Raw genomic sequence first — 18,580 nt, 5'->3', positions numbered from 1 at the left:
TGATTCAAAAGGTTTGTGAGCACCCCCAGGCCAGGAGCAAATGACCACACAATCATGTTCCTCATGACCAAATCAAAACCCTGAACCTAGGCTTTGAGCTAATGCTCTAAATCTGGGCCCCAGATTTAGAAATATAGCAGTTTACTCACTTTCAACACTTGGCATCAACTGCCAACAAGTTGTAGTCTGAGCAGAAGCAGGAGGGAACATCTATGATCTGTCTTTTCAAACCTGGTACCTCGACCCTCTTGGGACCCAGACTGGAAATGAGGGAACACAGACATAGATGCCAGCTTGCAGACCATGTGATCAGAGTCCAGATCAGCTCAGACAGGTGAAGTGATTCTCTCCAGTGGTTGCCCAGGGGAGGTGGCACAGGGGACTAGAACCCAGGCTCTAGGCTTTTCCTACATGTCGACAGTGCTCTTTCCTCCACATCATGCAAATCCCACTGGCCTGTGCCCATAACCCCTCCATCCTTCCCCCTCTGCCCCTGCACACTATTTTGGGGGTGAACTCTGGTTATGGTGAAGGTCATTCTGAGGTTTCCTGTGGGTAGAGCTTTCATCAGGCTGATAAAAAACCACAGAACTGTAGGGCACTTGGGTGTCTCAGTCAGTTGAGCGTCTGACTTTTGATTTTGACTCAGACCATGATCTCACAGTTGTGGGATTGAGCTCCATATCGTGCTCTGTGCTAATAGCATGGGGCCCTGCTTAGTATTCTCTCTCTCTTTCTCTCCCTATGCCCCTCTCCCCCTTGCATACACACTCTCTCTCTCAAAATAAATAAATAAACATTTTAAAAAACCAGAAATGTCCCTGGACAGTGCTGTACTCACTGTGCTTAACCAGACAAAGATCACATGACATTAACACTCAGTGATCACAGCTGAGACCCAACTCCTTTTTTTTTAACGTTTATTATTATTATTATTATTATTTTTCTAGGAGAGAGAGAGAGAGAGACAGCGTGAGCAGGGGAGGGTCAGAGAGAGAGGGAGTCACAGACTGAAACAGGCTCCAGGCTCCGAGCTGGCAGCCAGCACAGAGCCCGACGCGGGGCCCGAACCCACGAACTGCGAGATCATGACCTAAGCGAAAGTCGGACGCTTAACCGACTAAGCCACCCAGGCGCCCCTAACATTTATTATTTTTAAGAGAGAGGGAGAGAGAGCAAGCAGGGGAGGAGCAAAGAGAGAGGGAGACACAGAATCGGAAGCAGGCTCTGTGTAGACAGCCCAGAGTCTAACATGGGGTTTGAACCCACAGACCCACGAGATCATCACCTGAGCCTAAGTCAGCCACCTAGCCGACTGAGCCACCCAGGCGCCCCGAGACCCAACTCCTTAACAGATATCAAGCTGAGACCTTTGACCTCCCTACCAGGCTCTGGCTTCTCTTCCCCTCCCCTCCTACCCCCAAGGATGGGGTCTTCCTGAGAAACTGAGGTCTTTCTTTCCTAGAGGTTTAAAGTTTTGGTTCCAGGGAATCCCTCACTGCTTTAGGAATCTAGGACAAGAAGGGACTGCAATGTCCTTGTTTCCCAGGAGTCGGTCCATGCTGAGAACTGTCAGACATGAGTCAGTGACATCCTGCTGGACCAGGAGGACACCTGAAGTCCCCATCGTCACCTCACTGAAGGATGGCTGCTCAGGCACAAGGTGATGGAAGCATGTGTGGAGAGATGCACGCCTTGGCTCACTCCTGAGCCAAACAGCCATCATGCTATACTTCCAAACACCCCTCCACCTATTTTTTACTTATGCAGTCAGTGGTTGGTGAGAACTGAGAGACAGCAATGTCACTAAAGTCACAAGAGAAGAGAGCTAGCAGCTGCAATGCGGTGCTGACTCTTCTCTTTCTCAACCACACATCTGTCCCAAGTTCCTTGTCCTCCCACTGCCACTGCCTACTCAGATCTTCCCTCACCTTTTCCTAATGACCTCCCTGCTCGAGGTCTATCCACACTCACATCCATCCTCTGCACTGGCTGCCAGGGTCCCTTTCTAAAACACAAGCCTGATCTAATCACCATGTTGTGCCCCTTCCATAAAATCCATCCAAAGACCTGGCAGAGACTGGAAGATTTCATAACCTGACCCCAACTTGCCTGAGTCATCTCTGCTTCCAAAGAGGCACTAATGAATGTGAATGAATGAATAGCACACTCAAAACTCTGGCAGGGCTCACATCCTGTAGACATCAGCATCCAAAAATGCCAGGCCCCAACAGTGGCCAGGACACGCACTTGGTCTTCCTCTCTACTCTTGGATGCTGTTCCACAGCTCGTCCCTAAGGGGAATGTACCTAGATTAGCAACCTTCACTTGGGAGGTCCCCAGAGCTCTGGAGCCCTCAGTTCTATGGCTCCACCTGGAACAGTGTAGCTGGGATGCCACCTCCCTAGAATAGGGCTCTGACCCAGAGACCAAAGTCACTCCCACAAGTGGCTGGGGATCCAGCCCAACATAAGCTGAAATCATTTATTTACACAAAAATTCATTTCTGTGGGATTCCATTTCTGTGGAACCAGTGGATTTGTAGCCTCTCTGGGTCCAGAGGGATTTTCTCAAGTTCAAGCTAGAGTTGTCCTTAGTTCATTATCCTCAGGTGATACTCAGCTCCCCCAGCTTCTGGGACAGTGTCGATGACAAACAAGCCTCTTGACATGATGCCAAGCCTCTGACATCATCTTCAGGAAGGATTTTCAGGATGCCCTCCTTACCTTTCCTGGTCCCAAGGAGTGCATGTCTCAGGGCTTCAAGTGTAGTCACTAGCTGGGCAAATCCAAAGGAGACTCAGTTCTGAAGGTTCATCCTGCAGTCTGTAGGCAGTCAGAAAAAGGCATGTATGGGAATGTAAAATACCAGGGGACTGCAAAATGAAACAGTTTGGCAATTTCTTTAAAAGTTAAATATGGAGCGCCTGGGTGGCTCAGTTGGTTGAGCTCCGACTTCAGCTCAGGTCACGATCTCACAGTTCTGTGGATTCGAGCCCCGCATAGGGCTCTGTGCAATCAGTTTGGAGCCTAGAGCTGGCTTCAGATTCAGTGTCTCCCTCCTTCTCTGACCCTCCCCCACTCATGCTCTGTCTCTCTCTGTCAAAAATAAACATTAAAAAAATTAAAAAATAAAAGTTAAACATACATCTGTCATATGACATGACCATTTCATTCCTAGAGATTTACCCAAGAGAAATAAAAGCACATATTCACACAAACACTTACACACAAATATCCATAACAGCATAATTTGTAGTAGCCGGAAAGTGGAAACAACCCAATGTCCATCTATAGGTAAATAGAGAGTCAAACTGTTGTATAATCCGTGCAACAGAACACTAATTAACAGGAATTAACTGTTAATATACATATAGGGATGAATCTCAAAACAATTATGCTGAGTGATAAGAACAAATAAAAATATTACAAAATAAAAATATATATATAAAAAAAAAAGGGGCACCTGGGTGGCNTGGGAGGGCGGGATGACAAAGGGACATGAGGAAACTTGGCAGTGATGGATACACTCATTGTTTTGACTGTGTTATGGTATTATAGGTGGACATGTGTTAAAACTCACCATACTGTATACTTGAAGTATGTTCAGTTTATATATATAATATATATAACTTAATAAAGTTTTTATACAATAATTATAATAATAAAGCTATTTAAAAAGAAGAAGAAGAAAGGGCAGAGTCTCCCTGTACCCCCACTGTGGTCTTCTGTTGCCTTCTGGATACAAGGAGCACCCAGCTCAGTCTGCAGCCTGGTCACGCTTTCCAGCCTCATGTCTTGAATCTCTCTTGTGTGGCAATCAATCAGCTGTGGCTCCCTGAACACGCCATGCTATTTTACACTTGTGCACTCTGTCCTCTCCACCAGCAGGGCTGTCTCCTGCTTCAACCACCCAGAGAACTCCTACTCCATTGCTAAGGCCCTGCTCAGTAGTGCCCTCTCCACAGAGGCCTCTCCAGCCCTAGCAGGTCACTGTGAACAGCTCCTTCCTCTGTACTCCACAGTCCAGGTGCACAATTTGCTGTTAGCATCTGCTCATCCCAGCAGAGTATGGGCTCCTTGAGGCTAGCGACAATCCCTGTCTTATCTGCACCAGGCCCCTGGGCATCCATGAGGCTTTATTCAGTGAATTCAATATGCCCAAGAAGGTGGGGTGGGTCAGCATGGGGCAGGGCATGAGAGGCTTAGAAGAACAGGAGCTAAGGGGCGCCTGGGTGGCTTAGTCGGTTAAGCGTCCGACTTTCGCTTAGGTCATGATCTCACGGTTCGTGGGTTCGAGCCCCGCGTCGGGCTCTGTGCTGACTGCCAGGCCAGAGCCTGGAGCCTGTTTCAGAGTCTATGACTCCCTCTCTCTCTGACCCTCCCTGCTCACTCTGTCTCTCTCTCTCTCTCCTAGAAATAAATAAAAACATTAAAAATTAAAAAAAAAAGAAGAAGAAGAACAGGAGCTAAGAGATGGGAAGAGCCAGGAGGGGCAGAAGGCACAGCCTCCACGGAGAGGGAGGATGCTCCCCTGGAAAGAGAAGAGACTACAGTATCAGGACTCAGCCAGAGTCTCAGGTGGGTGGGATTGGGTAAGGCGGGCCCCCTTCTTCCTCACACAAGGAGCTTTGGCACAAGGGGCTGAGGCCTCTGCTCCAAGGCTCATCAGGAAATTCCAACAATGGCTTGTTTGCATCTCCCGGGTCTGCAGAAAAATGGCATGCAGGTAACAGCTTGGAGAGGTGGAATGGGCAGGAGGCCCTGCAGTGACTTCCGGACACAGTGAGAGAGAGAAACACTGCAAAGGGAACCCCACAAGCTCCTGATGTCTTGGGGAACGGCCCGGCAGTCCTGGCCACCTCTTCCATTATGGGTCCAGGGTCCTACACAGGCTTCTGGCTGGATGACTATAGGGGCAACCCTTTCTCCATCTAGCCGTGCAGCCTTGGCATTCCCATTCAGCTGTAACCTATGATGAACTGGGCTTTATGTTGGGAGCTGGGCTATGCAGCCGGAAGAGAGCTCCCCCTCTTTCTGATCAATCAGGGAACAGTGCCAGGGCCTAGTACAGTCAGACCAGAGGAAATCAGTCTTCAGGATCAAATCTGGGAGAATAAATACCCAGAAAAGGGGCGCCTGGGTGGCTCAGTCGGTTAAGTGTCTGACTTCAGCTCAGGTCATGATCTCACGGTTTGTGGGTTCGAGCCCCACGTCGAGCTCTGTGATGATAGCCAGCTCAGAGCTTGGAGCCTGTCTTTGGATTCTGTGTCTCCATCTCTTTCTGTCTCTCTCCTGCTCACGCTGTCTCTCTGTCTCTCAAAAATAAATAAAACATTAAAAAAAAATTTTTTTTAAACAGAAATGATGCCCCATAAGCATCTAGATTGGTAACTAGAGACACATGTGTGTGCCAGGGGCTGAAAGTCCCTGCATCACTGGAGCATACTCCGGAGGAGGGACAGCCAGAGCCAGAGGCACTGCCCCCGGGTAACAAGCCTGGGCCCAGGGCAGAAATGCATCATTTGTCCAATGATCATCAAACTATTTTCTGGTGCCACAAGCAGACAATCATAAGTGAAACATTTCTTTCCAAATACAAGTGATACCACTGGGGCTGATCTCATTATTTACTCTTGAGCAGAACTAGCCATCACCCTGTGGCTCTTGGGTCCCATCCAAGCTGGTTTTGTAACTGGCTTCCCACCAAAGGGCTCATTAAAGGTCAGCCTCTCTTACAAGGTATCTCGTGGCACCTCTCTTGGAGATGGGCCTTCTAATGTCACATTGTTTGAAAATTTGTCAAGCTGGCATCCCAAAGTAAGATCCGAGAAACTCATCTTTAAGCCCACACACTAGCTTAGAAAAGTTGCTAAGACTCTTGGCACCTTAGCATCTTCAGTGGCAAAGCGTCTGTAATTCACTTTCTTTCTTTCATTCCTCAAATGTTCTTAGGGTACCTGCTGCATGTGGGGCCCTGTACGAGGTATCCCAAAGAAGAGAGATGAATATCTTACCAGATGGAAGCTTGCAGCCAGCACTCAGACACTCACTGACCCTCACAGCTTGAAAGCCAGGTCCAGTGAGAGTGCTTAGGGATTCGGAAAGTGAGGACGAAGGCAAAGGGCTCACACCACAGGGGACCGCACAACACAGAGTGCTCTATGAACTGGTCAAGGGTGTTCCAGAGCACTGTACTGGGAGCAGAGAGGGAACAGCACCTGCTTTATGTCATTCTCATTCATAGCTCACTCTCCAGCAGAATTAGAGGAGCTGATATTTCTACTGAGAGCATCAAGGGTCAGGGAAGCTTTGTGGGGAGGGACTGCTTAAACATTCTCTGAGTAATAAAAAGGGGTTTGCCAGACGATAAAGGGTGAGAGGGTAGCCCAGGCCAAGAAAACAAGATGAGCAAATCTCAGAGAAATATCTTAAGATATGAGGTAAGAAGTGCCTTAAAAGTAGTATGAACTTTGCTGTTCAAAGAATTCCAGAGAAAGTCCCAAATTAAAAAAAAAAAAATGCAGTGATATTTACCTCTTGATACAAGAATGTGTGTCTGAGTCCGGCACTGGCCTAATTCTTCTCCCTCTGGCTCTGCAGGGAATTTCTTGGAGATAGTTCATGCTAAAAGCCCTTATTAATGTTTTCTTCCAAAGACACAATGATTCCCCACTGGATAATTAGGATGTAGCTGAACCTTTGGAGAATGGTTGTTTTCTCTAAAGGGTATAAACTGCAGCAGCCCAGGGACTGACTAGGGCTCCTTAATTGATGCATTTTATCTGCATTTGAATCTCATATTCCATTTTGTAAAGGCATGTACCTTTTTTTAGCTGTTTGAGCTTATTTAAAGAGCTGTCTATTTTATACATTCATATGAGTAAAATGGCATAAAGTGCCACATTTGATAAGAAAGTAGTTGCATTCTACAATGTAGCCTATACTGATTTTGGATCATAGAACTGCTCTTTCTTCCAGATCTGGGCTGCCCTATAGCCAGTACAATGATTTCCAACCTGCTGCCTACCCCACCTGACAGAAATCTAGAAAGGTCCCTCTAGGGAAGGACCATGCAATGCACCTTGTCAGAGTGGATGTGTCCAGCCTGCTGGGCCAGACCTCACCTCCCAGGGAATTGGTATAAGGGCCATAGGGACAGGAATGACTGAGGTTAAGCTCAGGAAAGGGCAGGGGGTTCCCTAACCAACACCAAATAGGCTAAAGGGAAAGGATACTGCAGTGTCATCTGTATTTTGGGAGCTTTTATTTTTAAAACAAATTTTTAATTTTTTTTAGAGAGAGAGAGTGCATGCAAGTGGGGGAGAGGGGCTGAGGGAGGGAGAGACAGAGAGAGAGAGAGAGAGAGAGAGAATCTTAAGCTGGCTCCACACTCAGCACAGAGCCTGATGTGGCCCTTGACACGGGGCTTGATCCCATGACCCTGGGATCACAACTTGAGCCAAAGTCAAGAGTCAGATGTTCAACCAACTGAGCCACCCAGGTGCCCCTTTTGGGAGCCCTTATTAAAAAGAAAATGTTATCAGGGTGCCTGGGTGGCTCAGTCATTTAAGTGTATGGCTTCAGCTTGGGTCATGATCTTGCTGTTCGTGGGTTCAAGCCCCGCACCAGGCTCTGTACAGGCAGCTCAGAGCCTAGAACCTGCTTCAGATTCTGTGTCTCCCTCTCTCTCTGCCCCTCCCCCACTCAAGCTCTGTCTCTCTCTGTCTCTCAAAAATAAATAACCATTTAAAAAATTATTTAAAAAAGAACATGTTATCCACAGAAAATAACATCTCTGGCCTTGGAAACACACACCCCTCTGGCGTCAGGGAGAACTGCTGTGGACTGGGTTGGCCGGGGTGGCCCAGTGGGGGACTGTAATGGAGTGGGGAAGAAAGGTCAGAATTGACTTTAGGAAGAGCCTGCATAGCCACCAGGTGAATCTCTTATTCCAGCTTCGCAGGTAGAGATGGACATTCCTGGCCTCTTGGCCCTAGGAATCCAGTTCCTCTGGGAATGGACACTCACCAGTGGCTTCTAGACCCAGGAGAAGTGTTTTTCCCTGACCAAACCATCTGCAGTCCAGCACCCTTATAGGTCTGATGGTGGCACTGAGGCCATGGTCCAGACTCCCCAAGAGGCTCTGCATGCTCCCCAGACCAAGAGCGGCTGGCCAGGTGCCTTTCCTGAGAAGGCAAGTGACTTATGCAAAGCCAAATAGCATGAGATGATCTGCCAACTTCTGTTTTAGGGAATATAGTTGCTGAAAACAACCAAAAATGCTGGATGAAACATGAAAATGCCTTCGTGAGAACACTGAAGATCTGGAGAGAGAAAAAGGAATGAGGTCAAAATGGAAGGAGAGGCAAAAACCCTCTAGGAAACCCTAAGGAAAGCTGAAGGCCTTCTGGCTCTGTTTGCTGATACAGGCACATCTGAATCTCAGTTTTAATGACCTTGAGGGGAATGTAGACTAATGTCAAAACTCAGGACCTGACCCAAGTAAGGAATCTACCAGAAGACCCTCCCAGATTAAACTGGCACCCTAAAAGTCCTCACACCGGGGAATGCAAAAGAAGGAGAGGCTGTTCCTGAGAAATTACACCACCAGCTGGCCTTCACACAGAGCAGCAGCCCAAATTCACATCATTGGGGTGGTTCAAAAAACCCCAAAGTCATGAATTTAGTTCAAAGTACTCCTGCACTGCTAATACTGTGGGGCACCTGGCAGAAGGATGTGTAAATCCTATCTGGGGGAAGGCACCTTCATCCTAGACCTCAACAAATTCCCACTAATAAGTTTTCCAAAATACTGAGTGGTACACAACCTAGAAATAACCAAGCACACGAGGAAACAATGATCAAGAACCAGAAGGGACAGTACATAACCCGCATGAACCTACAGCTTCAGGCGATAGGATTACCAAGCACAGACTATAAACCAACCATATTTAATGTTTGATGAAATAGAGGAGAAGCTTGGAAATATCTGCAAAAAATAGGAAATTATAAAGAATGACCTAACAGATCTGAGAAAGAGGCAAACAGAACTTCCAGAAATGAAAATACTATAACTGGAATTTTATTTTATTTTTTTTTAAATGTTTTTTATTTCTAGGAGAGAGAGAGAGAGACAGCGTGAGCAGGGGAGGGTCAGAGAGAGAGGGAGTCACAGACTGAAACAGGCTCCAGGCTCCGAGCTGGCAGTCACCACAGAGCCTGACGTGGGGCTCAAACCCACGAACCGCGAGATCATGACCTAAGTGAAAGTCGGACGCTTAACCGACTAAGCCACCCAGGTGCCCCTATAACTGGAATTTTAAAATGCAGTGGAAGATTAGACTTAGCTAAAGGGGCCATTTGCAAACTGGCAGATAGAAAGCAAGCAAGAGGGATGAGCAGAGAGAGACGAAAAGATAGAAAATATGGAATCCACATACTGAAAAATTCATCCTTTTAAAATGTACAATTTAGTCGTCTTTAGTGTATTAACAGAGTTATGCAACCACCACCACTACCTAATTTTAGGACATTTTCATTATCTGAAAAAGAAACTTTATACCATTAGTAGTCACTCCCCATTCTCTCCTACCCCCAGACCCTGGCAACTGCTGATCTCTTTTCTCTGCAGATTTGCCTATTCTGGATATTTCATATAAACGGAGTCATACAATATGTGGCCTTTTGTGTCTGGTTTCTTTCACTCGGCATAAAGTTTTCAGAGTTGATTCTTGTTGTAGCTGTATCTGTACTTCATTTCTTCAATGGCTGGGTAATGTTGCATTGAGTGGCTGGCCATTTTTATTTGTCCACTCGTCTCTTGATGGACACTTGGGTTGTTCCTACTTTTTGGCTCTTAAGAAACATGTTACTATAAACATGTGCATTTAAAAAAAGAAAAAAATATGGAGGAAGGACTCAGAGACATGGAAAAGAATGGCCCAAGATTGTCTTTTATGAGGAGAAAAGAGAGAGAGACTGGAGAGAGGCAATTCTTGAAGAGATACTGGTTTCAAATTTTTCAGAACTGATAAAAGATGCCGTTCACAGATGTTAGGAATACCAAGGAAGTCCAAGCAGGATTTTAAAAAGGAAGAGGAGGGGCACCTGGGTGGCTCAGTCGGTTAAGCATCCGACTTCGGCTCAGGTCATGATCTCAAGGTTCACGGGTTTGAGCCCCGCGTTGGGCCTCTCTCTCTCTCTCTCTCTCTCTCTTTCTCTCTCAGAAATAAATTTAAAAAACATTTAAAAAAATAAAAAGGAAAAGGAAAATAAAGAAACAGATATAGGAAATTGCAGAACAGAAACAGGCAGTGACAGAAACAGAGAGAGAGAGAGAGAGAATACCAAAAGTAGCGTACCTTACACTAACAGCTCATTTATCAATGGCAATAGTAGAAGTTGGGGTGGAAGGGACCAGACAACCCAGAGTCTTCAACCAGGGAAAACATCTTCCATGAATGAGCACAAAGCAAACACATTTTCAGACAAACAAAAACTGGGAGCATGTGTAACCAGAGAACTCTCATTAAAGGATATTATAAAGAATGTATGTTAAGTAGAAAGAAAATGATCCCAGATGGAAGATCTGAGATATAAGAAGACATGAAGAGCCAAAAAAGTGGTAAATATGTGTGTAAAGCTAAACAAACATTAGATTATGCTATAATGATAATTTACAAGGTCTTACGAGGTTACAGCAAAACAAGACAGAATTCAAGTACAAAACAAGTGATGAAGGAAAAAACAGAGTTAAGATGCTCTAAAGTTCTATGCTACCAAAGAGGAAGGTAAAGTAACTGGCTAACTTTAGACCTTGATAAGTATGCATGTGGTATTTCAAGGTAACCATTAAAAGGAAAAAGAGAAAGAAACATGGTGTGTAACTTCTAATTAGTAAAGGAGAAAAAAAGACAATAATAATATAAAAAATCAGTCCATAAGAGAAATACAAAAAAGATGAGAAGAATAGAAAGCACAAAATAGGACAGGGGCGCCTGGGTGGCTCAGTTGGTTAAGTGGCCGACTTTGGCTCAGGTCATGATCTCATGGTTCATGGGTTCGAGCCCCGCGTCGGGCTCTGTGCTGACAGCTCAGAGCCTGAAGCCTGCTTCGGATTCTGTGTCTCCTTCTCTCTCTGCTCTTCCCCTGCTCACACTTTGTCTCTCTGTCTCTCAAAAATAAATAAACTTAAAAAAAAAAGGAAGAAAGCAAGCACAAAATAGGATCAAGGACTTGACATCACACTGTGTGTGTGTGCAATGGAGCTGGGTCTTGTTCCCTGCTCCACCCAGCTATGGAAAGTCGTCCTCCCTCCCCAGGGCACCCCCACTGTCTCCTGACACAGCCCCAACACTATCTGTCCACTTTAGATGTCTGAACGCTACCGGGCTTCACACCCTGCCCCTCCCGGTGACCTACCCCACAACCCCCAGCAATGCTAGGCTCCCTGAAGCAAGACACTCAGACACTGCATTTACGGCACAGCACATCAATACCTCCATTTACTCATCAAAGCTATTCCACAAGTTAGTCTTAACATCATTCCAGTTTTATTGATGAGGAAACTGAGGCTTGAGAAATGAACTAACTTGACCAAGGTTGCCCAACTATAAAAGCAACAAACCTGGCTTGCTTTGTCTGACTCAGAGGTCCCATGCCCTTAAGCATTAAGCTAGCTCTCAAGGTTTTTTTTCCCCCACTTGTGGTAACATCCCCATAATATAAAATTCATCATCTTAACCATTTAAAGTTTTTAAAAAATATTTATTTATTTTGAGACAGAGAGATAAAGTGCGAGCAGGGGAGGGGCAGAGAGACAGAGGGAGACACTGAATCCGAAACAGGCGCCAGGCTCCGAGATGTCAGCACAGAGCCTGACACGGGAGCCTGAACTCACTGACCTGAGCCGAAGTTGGACACTTAATCGACTAAGCCACGCAGGCACCCCCATCTTAGCCATTTTTAAGGGTCCAGTTCCATGGCATTAAAGTACATTCATATTGTTATATAACCATCACCACCATTCATCTCCAAAACTCCGTACATCTTATGAAGCTGAAACTCTGTACCCATCTAACTACTTCCCCCTTCCCAAGCAGCACAGCTTGGGAGACCAGGGCACATTCTCCTGGAGCTTGGCATGTACAGCACTCATGCCTGTACTATGTAACCCGCCCAGCCACATGCCCTCCCTGTGTGTGAAGCAACTGGGAACTTCCTGTGGGCAGGGGCACTCCTGGGGTCTAAAGGCTGGTTCTGAGTTTAGGAGTTCTCTTGTGTAGACCCTCTTATCCCTTTTACCTCCCGAGGTGAACACCAGTTTCTATTAATCCCAAGTCTCCGGCCTGAACAGCGGTGTACATCTCTGTGCCATCGCACAGAGTTTTAGAATTCCTTTCCAAAATTCATAGGAAAACTATAAATTGCAGCTACTAAACCTCCCACCTTCCTGCCAAGATGGAGACCCAATTGAATCAATCCATATAGATATGGTGCTGTGTGGATTTTGCCAGGCGCTGAGGAGCCATGATGGAATGAGGAAGGTACAGACTTGCTTCTGTCCAGAAGGAGCTTAAAATCTAGGTGGGGAGATAAGTCACGTGGAAAAGCTATGAAGAGGGAAATGGGATGAGGCCTAATTACCAGTTTCAGGCCATAGGGGAAGAAGTTCTGCAAGATTGAGCCTTGGAGACAGGGTTGGTACCTCTGACGGGGCCAGGGCGAGAGCAGTCCCATCCAGGTGACAGAAACAGAAATGCAAGCTGCCTCTCTGGGGAACAAGTGCAGGAGCACTCGTGTGCACAAAACTGAGGGACGAGAAGAGTGTACACCAGGTAAAGGGTGTGGATGTCCCTGAGGCCAGCAGTCTGGCTGGGGGGACAGGGACCAGATGAAAGGCCAGGTAAAAGAAGCTGAGGTTGGAAGTGGGCCAGGCTGATGACACCAGGCTGAGAAATTTGGGTCTTGATGGGGACACTGAGGCACTGCGGAGGGCCCGATGCATGCAGGGCTGAAGGGAATATACGTCAGGTAGCCCCTACCTTCTTTCTTCCACAGTATCAGCGCTATAAACTGAGCCCTGAACCCCACAGAAGCACTCCCTTCCTGAATTCAGCAAAGGGCAGAATAAAAAATATAGCCCAGATCCATCTGACAAAGGGAAAAGCAGCCTCTCCCAAATCTAGTTCTTTGACTTGCACCCAAGACCTTAAGCATGCCTTTTGAAACCTTCCATCCATTGAAGTTCCTTTTCTTTGAAACCATAAAAGAACACAGGGCTAGTTTGTCCTCTTGGCAGGAAAATTCCACATGCAACTTGCAACATTTTATAGTGCTGGCCTGAGAGTCTGGGTCCTTTGTGGACCCAGGGATTAAGTCACTCCGTGATGAGCCAGTTGGGTGACCTTGGGCAGGTCACTGAATCTTGTGAAACCTCAGTTTGCTCACTCCTGGTATGATAACAACAGCCCCTGGTCCCACTCAGGAAGGCTGCCTCCCCTCCGCACACATGGGCCACCTTGTGCCAACAAGGATGTCAGGCGCGTTGAGATTCCAGTTGGTTTTTCTAACCCTAAGAGCGGTTGTCTCTCCCACTGGGGAGTTCCAGACCCTTTGGCTGCCACTATAGGAAACGGATGTCAGGGAAGGCAAATTGTCACCAGAACCACATAACCATTAAGTGCAGAATGGCCTCAAAAGGTTGTCTGGTCTTTGCTTCCATGACCAATGCCAGAGGGAAACACCAGAGCATGCAGAGCACCGTCCCCACCAAGTGCTTGAGTGTCCAGCAGGAAGTCAGAGACTGAATTGTTTATGAGCCATCAGAGACTGGAATAGGATGGTGGCTTCATGAAGAAGTAGAGACGGAGATGTGGTAGGGAGAAGACAGAATACTGACCCAGAGCACTAGGAATCTTGAAAGAAAATGAACCTAGACTCTTACCTCACATCAGATACAAAAATTAAAATGGATCACTGACTTTAAGGTAAGAACAAAAACTATAAAATGAGTAGAAGAAACTAAAGGAGAGGAGTGCCTGGGTGGCTAAGTTAGTTAAGTATCTGACTGGCTCAGGTCACAATCTCACAGTTTGTGAGTTCAAGCCCTGAATCAGGCTCTGTGCTGATAGCTCAGAGCCTGGAGCCTGCTTCCTATTCTGTGTTTCCCTCTCTCTCTGCCTCTCCCCTGCTTATATTCTGTCTGTCTGTNTATATATAAAAGAAAATACAGGAGAAATTCTTTGTGGCCTTGGATTTGGCAAAGACTTCCTACACAGTACACATAGCACAGGCTCTAAAAGATAAAAATCAATATACTCATCTAAAAATCTTCATGGAGATTTTAAACTTTTGTACTTCAAAATACACTGATACAGGGGCGCCTGGGTGGCTCAGTCGGTTAAGCCTCTGACTTCGGCTCAGGTCAAGATCTCATGGTTCATGGGTTCGAGCCCCACGTCGGGCTCTGTGCTGACAGCTATCTCAGAGCCTGTTTTAGATTCTGTGTCTCCCTCTCTCTCTGACCCTCCCCTACTCTCTCTCTCTCTCTCTCTCAGAAATGATTTAAAAACCATTAAAAACAAAATACACTGATACAAAAATGAAAAGGTGGGGCACTTGGGTGGCTCAGTCGGTTAAGAGTCCAACTTCAGCTCAGGTCATGACTTCACTGTTCATGAGTTCGAGCCCCACATCGGGCTCTGTGCTGACAGCTCAGTGCCTGGAGCCTGCTTCTGATTCTGTGTCTCCCTCTCTCTCTTCCCCTCCCCCACTCGTGCTGTCTCTGTTTCTCAAAAATAATAAATAAAAATGTTTAAAAATAATTTTTTAATGAAAAGGTAAGCCAAAAATGAGGAGAATATATTTGCAAACCACATATCCATGAATAAACAAATACAAATATTAGTCTTTTCATTGATATTTCAACATAATTGTTACCTTCTACCATTTCATCACAGAACTTCTCAATAAACTTCAAGGGGGAAATATAACATATTTGAAATATAAGCCTTTTGGTGGATAGTTTATAAATAGACAACATATTTTAATGTATCATAACATATAATATAAATTACAATTATTTTACATATTATATTAATATGAACACCCCAACTTTAAAAGTGGGAAAAAATCTGAAGAAACACTTTACCAAAGAAAATATATAAATGGCAAGTAAACACATGGAAAGATGTTCAACATCATTAGTAATTAAGTATATGTAAATTAAAACCATAATGAGGGTTGCCTAAGCGGCTCAGTTAGTTAAGCAGCCGACTTCAGCTCAGGTCATGATACCACAGCTGGAAGGCTTGTGAGTTTGAGCTCTCAGAGCTGCTTTGGGCTCTGTGCTGACAGCTAGCTCAGAGCCCTGGAGCCTACTTTGGATTCTGTATCTCCCTCTCTCTCTGACCCTCCCCTGCTCACGCTGCCCTCTCTCTCTCTCTCTCTCTCTCTCAATAAATAAAACATTAAAAAAATTTTTAATAAATAAACATTAAAATTAAAAGACATCATACGAAGTGTTGTCAAGGATATGGTAACAATAACTCTCATAGAAATTGCTGGTAGAAATAGAAAATGATTCAACCACTTTGGAAAACAGTTTGGCAGGTTTTTAAGTTTCTTTATTTTGAGAGAAAGAGAGAGTGGGGGAGGTGCAGAAAGAGAAAGAGAGAGAGAGAGAGAGAGAGAGAATCCCAAGCAGGCTCTACACTGTCAGCACAGAGCCTGACATGGGGCTCAAGCCCATGAACTGTGAGATCATAAATTGAGCTGCAATCAAGAGTCAGGTGCCTAACCAACTAAGACACCCAGATGCCCCAGTTTGGCAGTTTTGTTTTTTTTTTTAATTTAAAATGTACATACACCATATGACACAAAGAGAGAAAGCTGGATTCTCGCTTTATTGAGAGAAATAAAAACGTACATTCACTCAAACACTTGTACATGAACATTCATAGAAGCTACATTTGCAGTAGCCCCAAACTAGAAACAACTCAATTATCCTTCAACAACTGGATATGGATAAACAAACTGTGGTATATCCACATAATGGAATACTACTCAGCAATAAAAAGGAACAAACTATTTATACATGTAATGACATGGATGAACCCTAAAATAATGAAGTTATGAAAGAAGGCAGACAAAATGCATGTACTATATGATTCCACATACAATTCCAGAAGATGTAAACTGCTCTACAGTGGCTGATAGCAGATCAGTGGTTGGCAAAGTGAGACATGAAGGTCAGAGAGGAAGGATTTCAAAGGGGTGCAGGGAAATGAGTGATGAATACATTCCTTGTCTTGACTGTGGTAATGTTTTCACAGGGGTGGACACATGTCAGACTCATCAAATTGTATGTTTTAAATATATTCGGTTTACTGTACACCAGTTATACTTCAATAAAGCTGTTCAAAAGGAGTGGGAAGAAGGTGTCCACACTTGGCCCCTTGGTGGAGACCAGTCACTCCTGGTGGAGTGTGGAGTTTGTCTATGAAATCTGTCTCCCTGCCATCCAGGGGTTCTTTACCTATTCATTCGTACCTCCCTCACTTGTTTTACGGTCCCCTCTTCAAGGGGAAGAGCTGTATCTTCTGTGTCAAGTCTCCTGTTGAGGAAGAGGGTGACACCATATGATGGAGGAGCCTCCTTGGGCAGCAGCAGAAAGACAGTGGTGATTACATTTGGCTCCTGGAGGAATCCACACAACCACAGAACATATATGCCACTGTCATTCCCACCTTATTTGTGGAATGTGCAACAACTCACTCTGGGAATAGTCCTGACATTGCTGCACAGCTAGATAAGGAAGAGGGGAGATGCTGAGCCATGCTTGGCTCTTGAAGGAACTAAACTACCCAGGCTTACCCTTCAGGTCAGGGCTGTCAGACAAGGTGGCCATTACATAACCTATAGTGACTCGTCAAATTCGGGAGCCAGGAAGCCAAAGCTATGTGCAAGGTGCTCTCCCAGCAACTGGCTAAACCCAGATTCCAATCTTTCCTACGCTGACCTGATTGAAGTCTCTTGAGGTACTGCCTCCTGAGGGCTAAACACTCGACTCTAACAAGGGAGGTAATTTCTATGGCATTCATCTAGGCTAAGAATGCAACCCTCCACCCTGCTGTCGGTCCTGCCAGCATGCGTGGCCTGCCCTCAACCTCTGTGTGTTTTCCTTGATAGCATTAGCCTCACTGAAAGAAAGCTGGATTCAAAGATATCCAACCAGGGGCATCTGGGTGGCTCAGGTGGTTAAGCGTCCAACTTCACTCAGGTCACGATCTCATGGTCCGTGGGTTTGAGCCCCATGTCGGGCTCTCTGCTGACAGCTCAGAGGCTCGAGCCTGCTTTGGATTCTGTGTCTCCCTCTCTCTGCCCCTTCCCTGATCGTGCTCTCGCTCTCTCTCTCTCTCAAAAATAAATGAACGGTAAAAAAATGCTTCTAAAAAGAAAAATCCAACCATAAGATGGACTTACGTGTTGGGGCTACCACTCACATGTCGAAAGGAAAAAATGTTTCCTCTACTCACAACACTTCTGACATCAAATGTGTGGGTTTTCCTCTCACATTAGACAATTCTGACACTAACTACCCAGAGTTAGTGCAGACCTTGCAGGTGAATGGCTCAGTCTCACAAGATTGCACACACTTCAGATGCCAACTGAAAGTAGTGCGTGCCCATGTAACCTACACTTCTGTCCAACTTGGCTGTAAATCAAGGGTTCCCATGACCCCTTTTTCTGGTTCAATAATTTGCTACATGGCTCACAGAGCTCAGGGAAACACTTCACTGTTTCAGGCATGTTATAAAAGATACAACTTGGGAAATGCCAAGTAGAAGAGACACATAGAGCAAGGTATGGGGAAGGGGTATGGAGCTCCCAGGCCCTCTCTGGCTGCACCACTCTCCTAGCACCTCAATGTGTTCACCAACCCAGAAGCTCTCTGAGCCCTCCTTCATTCATAGATTTTTATGGAGGCTCCTTTGTAAGAAGGCACAATTTGATTAAATCATTGGTTGTTGGTGTTTAAGTCAATCCTCAGCCACTTTGTCCTCCCCCGAGATGGGGAAGGGTGCGGGGTGGGGAAGGAACAGTCCAAGGCTCTAATCACATGCTGTTTCCTCTGGAAACCAACCCCCATCCCCCAAGAACCACCTCATCAGCATAAATTCAGATATGGTTGCAAGGAGCTTATATGAATAACAAAAAATACCCCTTTCACCTTTGTCACTCAGGAAGTTACAAGGATTTGAGAAGCTCTGTGCTAGGAACCGATGACAAAGACCAAATATCTATTTCTTATTATATCACAACATTACAATGACAAAGGAATTAGACACCTGATGGACAGGAGTTCTGAGTATTCCTTTAAATCACACGCTCTCTCACAGGCAGCCACAAAATGATCTGGTTTGCAGAAACTGCCTGCAGGTGGATTTTCAGTCATGTCTGAGAAGCAGGGTGACTCTTCTGGTGACAGTCGTTCCCTCCCCACTGGGTTCTAATGAGGCTCCATTTCCTCAGGAAGTTCACCTTGATTGTGAGAAGAGCCAGGCTGCAGGGACAAG

The 18,580-nt window shown here is 45.7% G+C and overlaps 1 protein-coding gene across 5 annotated transcripts in view; it reads right to left on the bottom strand.

Annotated features, from left to right (window-relative positions):
- LOC144224506 (uncharacterized) overlaps positions 1-18,580 on the bottom strand; it is a 96,461-nt gene that overhangs the window by 16,647 nt on the left and 61,234 nt on the right. For 4 of the 5 annotated variants that reach the window (XR_013333068.1, XM_077755507.1, XM_077755505.1 and 1 more), the window contains one exon: positions 2,391-2,825. Coding sequence is in view for 3 of the 5 variants with exons in the window: in XM_077755507.1 (XP_077611633.1) it covers positions 2,800-2,825 (26 nt within the window). In the remaining 2 variants the exon portion in view is untranslated. Of the gene's footprint in view, positions 1-2,390; positions 2,826-18,580 lie in introns of those variants that run through there. The other variant, XR_013333069.1, reaches the window with a different exon arrangement.

Source organism: Crocuta crocuta, unplaced genomic scaffold, assembly GCF_008692635.1.
Source record: "Crocuta crocuta isolate KB4526 unplaced genomic scaffold, BGI_CrCroc_1.0 scaffold152, whole genome shotgun sequence".
NCBI lineage: Eukaryota > Metazoa > Chordata > Mammalia > Carnivora > Hyaenidae > Crocuta > Crocuta crocuta.
Note: the sequence above shows the minus strand (reverse complement) of the source record. Positions and strands in the feature narration are given on the sequence as shown.